General features: G+C 39.3%; 1 protein-coding gene across 1 annotated transcript; it reads right to left on the minus strand.

Moving 5' to 3' along the window:
* Window positions 1-560: 560 nt before the first annotated feature.
* Window positions 561-6927, minus strand: nt5m (5',3'-nucleotidase, mitochondrial). The gene is made up of 5 exons (XM_015048490.1): window positions 6281-6927; window positions 5170-5270; window positions 3727-3787; window positions 3492-3606; window positions 561-2309 (listed from the first exon to the last, which is right to left on the minus strand). The coding sequence occupies exons 1-5, from the start codon at window positions 6554-6556 to the stop codon at window positions 2170-2172; spliced, it is 693 nt and encodes a 230-aa protein (XP_014903976.1). The 5' UTR covers window positions 6557-6927; the 3' UTR covers window positions 561-2169.
* Between the last annotated feature and the right edge of the window lie 1161 nt (window positions 6928-8088).

Here is an 8088-nt window from a genome sequence, read left to right on the forward strand (position 1 = left end):
ACTTCAACAGAGACCACATCTCCAGGAAGTAATCATTTGTCAGTAGCTGAGGGTCCAGAGACCCTCTGTATGCAGCAAACCATAGATCAAGGGGATGGATTTTTCCAGGCTCATCCAGATCTTGAAATGACTGAAAGACAAAGTTGTACCGTCTCAGACTGCTCATAAACCACGAGCACCATATATTGATTTATTTACCAAAACTACTGCGGAGAATGTTAGGCAACTATTACTAAATGCAAAGTGTAACAGCTACCAAACATCAGAAGTTTTTCATACACTGCAAAATCCATCTGGCTGGAACAATAAAGTAGAAGATTTTGGAAAACTGTTCAAAAGAATTCAATATATGTTTTTCTGATATGACATGGACTGATGGAAGAAATGACAACAAGGACAAAGAGGTGTGCCCCATCATGTCTGAACTCTCCCACCACCCCACCATGCTGGGAGGTGAAACTCTGGGGGGTGGGCAAGTTTCCTAACATCTGTCCAAACTGTCTGCCTTAACGTTTGTTTTAGCAGGGTGAACCGAAATGAATAACAGCACAGGAAAAAAAGACATGTTAAAGTGTCCTTTATTTTTCACTGGCTTCAGATGGAGAAAACAATGTGTTAAAACAGAAAAGTCAGAAACCGATTTGAAGTTGGAGATTGAACCAGGCACAAACACACAAATCTAAGGACCATGTCTTCTCAAAGCTTTGATGGGGAAGAGCAACAAGTTCCTTTAAAACAGTGAGGTAAAAAAAGGTTTGTGTTGTTTTGCGGCAACTTCATTCTGAAACACTTTTCAACTCAAAAATCGTCTTACTCCAATAAATCTAACACTTTGGAGTTAGTTCGAAGTTTCTACCCTCCATCTACTTTTATGTGCGAATGTAAACACGCTACAGTATAAAAATACACATAGTACATCTCATGTGGAACATCTAACTGAAAATGACTTGGAATTTCTAAATATTCTATTTAATAGTTTAGAATAGGAAAACTTTTCAAAGAACAGAAGTTTTGAGTTGCTATGTTTGTTTTACGTGGGTTTTTTGGCAACGTGTGTGTGTGAGTACGTTTTACCTCAGTGGGTGAAGTGAGATGCATAGATAATTATGAAATGCTACAAAAATAAGAGCACCAAAGTTGTAATTTTTAAGTTGCATAAAAACAAAACTTTCCTCCAGGTCATCCGCCTTTCCCGCGGTGGTGGTCAGAAGTTTACATACCTTCATCTCTGGCATCGATTTCATGCTCATTTAGGGCTTTCAGTGACGAATTTTAACTGTTTCTTTTTGGTTGTAGTTTGAATTTATTATGGATTTTCCCGGCCATCAAACATCCCTGTTGGAACAACTGTTTGTATTAATCTATTATCTTAACCGTCTAATTGTGGATTTGAGGTCAAGATGAAAAATTTGGAAAACTTGAGAAGCAAACCCTCGACCTCAAGGATATCAAAAAAGCAGGTCCATGGTGCCAAACTTTTAATTTTGTTTCTATACAGTCATATTTAAACGTAACATTAAAAGTGAAACATGCATGCCAGTGATGAGTGGATGTAAATTTCTGTACATTACAGTGGTGTTTCATTTAAGTCGAGGTAAAATAAATACCAACTATAACCGTTACAGTAATCCAGGGTCTGATGTCACACTCCTGTGCTCACGTTCACCAGCTCTTACGGCTCTGTGAGGCTATATTTGTTTGTTTTCCTGTGTAGCTGACTGCCCTGATGTTTTGTGTGAATCACAGTGCATGGACATGTTTATGGGACTGGCCTTTTGTAATGAGGATATAAAAAAACCACTAAAGTAAGCCAAAAATAAAACGAAATGGATTCTGAGCAGAAAGCTCCAAATTTAGAAGCCATAGGAGAGCAATACCAACAACTTCCATTAATGCGGTCTGGCCCTGTTAAAAATCGACATGCGGTTATTTAGAGATGTTCGGTGGACGTGAGGTTGGCCTGTGTCATGCTGCCCTCTGGTGGTGAAATAAGTGAATTTTCTCTCTTCTCTCCCAACAACTGCACGGCTGACTTCAGTTTTCTTCTTCAGAAACAACGGCAGGAAATGCTGGTCCATTCACGTCGTTGCAACTTCAACAGTCTTGGACGATCAGTCTTGTATTCCGGTTACCCTGGTTACTATGATGCAGAGGAATGAGTGGCATTCCTCACTTCCTTTTGCTGTCCAGGATGCCCCTCCAGTCATCAGACCAAGACAGGAGCCGTCTCTGGGAGGGACCGACGGACAGATGCTTGTTGTGGCAGGCGGTGAACAGGATGTGTTCCCACGCTGGTGTGGGCTCCACACCTGATCAAGACATAAAAGATTATGTAACATATTACTTGTGTTTAACAAGAAGGAGCATTCAGAAGGTTGTTTCAGAGCAACTGCAGTCAAAGACGAACAGGACGCATGGATACACATATAAAATGTGTGTTGCAACTGGTGATTTCAATAGGTTTCATTGGGATTTAACACACCAGACTAAGTTAAAGTATCCTGGCAAAAAGCAGTCCCTTGTTCTACAGATGGTCTGGACCCTTGGCTATTGACGACCGATTGCTTCCTGAAGGTGTACACTCAGTTGAAGTTTTAAATTTTACCCAATCGCTAATGTTTGTCTGTAATGTATGAAATGCTCCGTTTCGACTCTATGCAACTAACCGGAAATTGCGTGTTCTGTAAACGACCAGCCTGTGCTGCAAAGAGAGAAGTGCCGAGTCAAACGAGGCGGCTGCTGATTTTAATTCAATAGACTGAAAGGCTTCATTTACTTCCTCCGTTGCCATCGCAAAAACTACAGTCAGACTATAAATCTAAAACAGCGCAGAAAATCGACTTCATCGTTCACAACTTTTCCTTCTGTTCACTGATTGGCCTGGCTGGTATTCCGACCAAAGAAACCCATTTAAATGGGGGAAAGATCAGCAAGAAAACTGAAATTGATGCACCACTACTGAATACATTTGCAAGGCTATGTATCATTGCAAATGTAACAATCCCCTTCTATTGGAAATCGAGTGTTCGTGAGAGTTTTCCAAGTCATTCATAAGTCCAAACTTAGACTGGATTACTCACACAAAGTATTTATTTTTTAAACCTTTTCTGCTGTGCCTTGGATCACTGCTGTGCTGCTTAACTCAACTGCGCTGAAGGTGCCACCCTAAGGCCTGGACGTTCTTGAATGCTGATTAACCAGGCCTACATGTGGCTGGTAAGTAAATAAATAGAGACTGACAGACACTTTATTTATCTCCAGAGAAATTTCATACATCAGAGTTAAACTCGGAGAGGGCTGATATCTTTTTTTTATTCTGACCAACTTTTCTGGTTGGTCAGGCTGTTTCCCTTTAGTAAATAAAATCCTGTAAATAAAATTTATTTTTTGTTTTTGCCCAGGCTGATATTAAGTATACTTTTTCAAAGCGTTGCTCAGTCTAAGAGCTATTGAATGCCACAACATAAACAATGCAAGTCCACAAAGCCCACCTTGAATGTCAGGCTTGTCGTCGATGAGGAGGTCACCGGCAATTAGGGTTTTATCTCTGGTCAGAATGACCTGCTCCAGAAAGTCGCAGCCTAAATGCTTCTCCACCCAGGCGTACTGGAAAAACACACACACACACACACACACACACACAATGAAGGTGTCAGTTGTTAGAAAAAATCCCTTAATGATCATCATAGCAGAAGATTCCATGCTATTGATCAACAGGAGGCTCACCTTCTCATATGGGCAGTGTTTGTAATGTTTAATGGGGCTCGTGCAAATAAAGACATCTGTGCTGCAGGGAGAGAAGGAAACAACAAGAGCTCAGTGGAAACACATGGCGATTCATTTCCTATTCTCGCTGCATATGCCACCCACACAGCCTCTTTATTATGCTGGACACAAGTCGCAACAGTTCACATGAAGAGCTCAAACACATCCAGAGTGATCACTTTTGATAGAAATGTTCAATATGTAATGACTACGTAAGGTGGGGTTGAGAGGAGCTTCACCCAAAGTGGTTCAGGAGAAGAAAAAGGCTCCTGAGTGCATCTGTCTAAAATCACCATCATTGATGAAGATGGTGTCACAAACCTTGCAAAATCACTCACCACCAAGGCAGAGCTTGCTTATCACTGGCAGCAGGGTGTCTGTGAGTGAAGATTTTTTTTTAATAATACGGTTGATGACTAAAAGAGACGCAAAGATGACAGAGTTTTGTCCAAGAAAAACATCAATGCCAGACTTATGATCTGCTGGTAGTACAAGGATGGGCACTTTAATATCGCCAAGTTATTTTATTGGTTGTTTGGGAGATCTGTACAATTATTTGTGTATAACAAAGAAGTACTGCCTCAATGAGGTAACAGTACCCCTACTTTCTGCCTAAGGACATTGCCATTGGCTTGAAAAAAAGTTATCCTGGTGTAACAATTCTATTACTAACTTGTTTTTACTGCCCTCTAGTGGCCAAATATTAGATTCAATACCATCTCATCAACAAATGTATGTTGAAACGCCCAGCTGCAAGGCTACCATGAAGCTTACTTAGTTTTGGAAATGTTCTCTGTTAGTTTCAACCTCAAAGGCACATGACAATGCTGTTTACATGTCAAGGAATCTTTATCAAACGACTAGCAGGTGCGCTTAAAAAACAAAGGACCGAATCACCTGAGAAACGACTAATTTGACTTGTAAGATTATCCTGTATGCTGACGATGTATTGCTTTGTTCCAAAATGCACAATCTTTTCTTTATGAGACAGTTAAACTTAGAGGGTGTTGTTGCTTTTGGTTTTCTGTCCTGGTGATTCTTTTTTTTTTTTTGATTGATTTGGTATTGAACAAAGACCATAACATAGAAGAGAAAAAATGCACAGAGGGTCGCTAGTAAGAGTATTTAGTCCAACAGAAAATGAATCAGTTGAAGGAATAACTTCTTCTATGCATAAAAGCAAATGCTCTTAAACTTAATCAGATTTAATAAACTCCAAAAAAGTGCACTGATGTGCATCCTGTTGGTTGGTAGTTTTGATACTTTTGATGAAAGTGGGAAGCAAAGAAAAAAATCAGCATTTGAGGCAATGTTCAATCAAACCAGTCAAAGGCAAATTCACGGATAAACTGGTATAAACAAGTTTTTATCCGCCGTATTCCGTCGTATTCTGATTGTTCTTACTCATCCATCCTGGCCATCTCCTTCACCGCCTCCACTCCTCCAGGGAGAGGATCCAAGTCTATGAAGAAGCCTTTGGACTCCCAGATACTGATGGCTTTTTCCTGAAGAGAGATGGAAACAGTTAGTTTACATCCACCGGATCACGTGTGTTTGCATTAGTATCAGTGTATCTAGTGTACAACAAGAAGGAACAAAGGTCAAGTTTGTTATCGACACTCTGTGAAAAAGTCTTAACCCATCCAAAACATGGGACAGACGTTTGCATTCTTACTGTTGGATTTCACAAAATGCAACGTTTTTAAAAAGTTCAGTGAGAAATGCTAATTCTGCTTTTTGTGTACTTGAGTTAATGACATCACAAGAGGAACAAGAGTCAATATGGTCAGCTGACAGCAGAGTTTAGATTAATTTGATATACCCCTCCCTTCACTAGTTTGGCCTAGAACTTTTCACAAACTGCTTTCAAATGTTTTATTGTTCAAAGTTTTTCCTGAAATCCATGTAGTGGTCCAACTTTCTGCTGCAGCCATACAAAATACAAGTAAGCCAAAGGAAGAAATGTATTAAATATAAGGAAGAGGTCTGGAGCCACCTAAAAAAATTAATAAAAGACTTAACTGTCATAATTATTACTTTGTTTTCCCTTATAATTCAATTTTTTTCTGTCAAAATTCTAACTTTTATCTTAAAATACTGTCTTTAATCTCAAATTTTGTACTGATTTTTTTTCTGAAAATAAAATTCAGAATTATGAGATCAACATAATCATTTTTTCAGTTGTATAATAGTATTCCATATAAATGGTATGAGTAAAGAAGAAAAAAACGCAACTGGACATGATCAGAAATAAATCGGTGGCATTAATGTGCCTCGTGTGATGTCACCAGAGGTCTAGAACTTGCTTTGGGGAGAGAATATTTTATATTGATTAAATAAGAATCTACAACACTTTACCAAAAGTTACTGAAAATCTGACGATGGCACATGACTAAAGACGGCAAACTATAGTAGCCAAATCGCTGATTTATTTAACCAAACAAACAAAAAAAAGTTGGGATAGTAGCTATATTGTATCTCCGTAAAAACTGTTTCTATCTGACCGTTTACTTACACTTAGGTCGGATCTGAGCTGTCCGTACTGTAAAGACACCCAAAAGCCTCTCCTGTCATCCAGGGTGATGAAGGGCTCGTCCGGGTACCTGGCCCTGTATTTCTTCAGGAAGCCCCCCTCGAAGTCCGCCAGCACTCCGTCCATGTCGACCAGGACCCGCAGTCTCTTACCGGCGTCGGAGGAGGACGACATGTTTATAGCAATCCTCTTAAACGGATCAGGGAGCAAAGTTTTCCCTCTTCCCAGTAGGCGTGTTGCAGTCGTGCACAGCAACATCGCTGCTGCCGCCGCCAACAATCGCTAAACCTCTCCGAACTCACTGCGCCTGGAACAAGCCGACAAAAAGTCCGCATTGGAGATAAAAAATAAACTTATTTTAGCACTGTTTTCTTTCTTTCTTTTGCTGCTTATTTATGACGTTGTGTTTCACTGTACATGGCCGTTTCGCTGCTGGAGTTAAGCTAACACTGTTGGCTCCCTGTCAGGCTAACAGCAGCAGCGGCCAGGTCAAATGTGACACCGCTGGACGCTGCACTCAGAGCGGTTTGACGATGTGTTAGCTACCCGTCAGCTGTTACTGGGCGTCCCACTGCAACGGTAACAGCGGCCACTGAAGCAGTGTGGACGGAAACGGACAGTTATCGCCTGTTTTTGCGGCATCAGGAGGAAGAAGAGCTCAGCTGTGGGAACAAGCTGTACTACAAACAGGTGTTGTGTCGAGTTCGGGTTCCCCCGTTGAGATTTGTTTCCTCATCAGTTGCGCTTCTAAACGGTGTTTTACGGCGAAGTAAAATAAAACGTTTTGCCCGTGGTGCATTCAAGTCAATTCGTACATTTGTATAGATATATTTAATTCTTTCCAAAATATTGAAAAGAATTATTTAATAACATGAACAAAGTCATGTTTATCACTTAATAAGCAAATAGCACAATCTAAAAATGAACATTGCCTTCATTTATTAATTGTCTAATAGTTTTATGCTTCTGTGTCTGTTCTTGAATTGTCAGTGTGTAAAGAATGATTGAAAGGCTGAAAATGAAACGTCATATGCTGGTCTCTCTTTTATGATGCATACTTTTGTTTGCCAATATCTAGAAGGAAAGCAAAACGAGTCAAATGTTCAAATTTGAAAATTCTGTCTCATGGTTTTCATCCATTCAGACAAGCAACAAACAGAACTTTTCTGTTTTTTTCTGCTGAGTTTTCCTGCTCTTGTAAGAACAATATACCCACCCCAGTACATTCCAGACCTTTACCTACTCATGTACTCATAGAATAGGTTCTGTAGTTTTATTTGTCTTGCTTAAATAGCAAAAACTGACAACAATAATAACTGACCTCAAATAACTTTAAATATACTACAAATTAGGTAATTAAAAAAAAGAAATTAATTCAACCCACTTAAAAATTTGGACAAAATAAGTTACTCCAACATGATGAATACATAAAAGACAACTTGTTGACATGTTGATAGGATTAAGTGAAACTCATTTTAATCAATTTGATCTTTTTATTTAACACAAAATCATTCATTCAAAGATACTGCAGTAGAAGAATTTCACAATTAAAATGTTTAGATTCAGTCAAATATAATTTAATAAAACCAATGTATGTCAGTGAACTACTTGAAAGCTACCAAAGGTATTAATCATGAAGAGTTTATAAAGGCCCTGGTGGCATTGTGTACTAGCAAATGTTAAATAATTTTCAAGTTATTTCAATATAAATATCCTAGTTTGAGTGGTGTATTTGAATGCACCACGAGGTTGGCCGTAAATACCGTTGAGAAGCGCAATTGCGTGTGGGA

The sequence above is a fragment of the Poecilia latipinna genome, unplaced genomic scaffold (assembly GCF_001443285.1).
Source record: "Poecilia latipinna isolate Pla-1442-1.1 unplaced genomic scaffold, P_latipinna-1.0 Scaffold886, whole genome shotgun sequence".
Lineage (NCBI taxonomy): Eukaryota > Metazoa > Chordata > Actinopteri > Cyprinodontiformes > Poeciliidae > Poecilia > Poecilia latipinna.

Bases quoted from the DNA above. Each gene is read 5' to 3' on its own strand.
- nt5m (XM_015048490.1), bottom strand. From the start codon at position 6,556: ATGTTGCTGTGCACGACTGCAACACGCCTACTGGGAAGAGGGAAAACT. The intron at 3,788-5,169 runs GTAAGAACAATC...CTCTCCCTGCAG, and splicing joins GAGATGGCCAGGATGGATGA to CACAGATGTCTTTATTTGCA. The intron at 3,607-3,726 runs GTGAGCCTCCTG...GTGTTTTTCCAG, and splicing joins AACACTGCCCATATGAGAAG to TACGCCTGGGTGGAGAAGCA.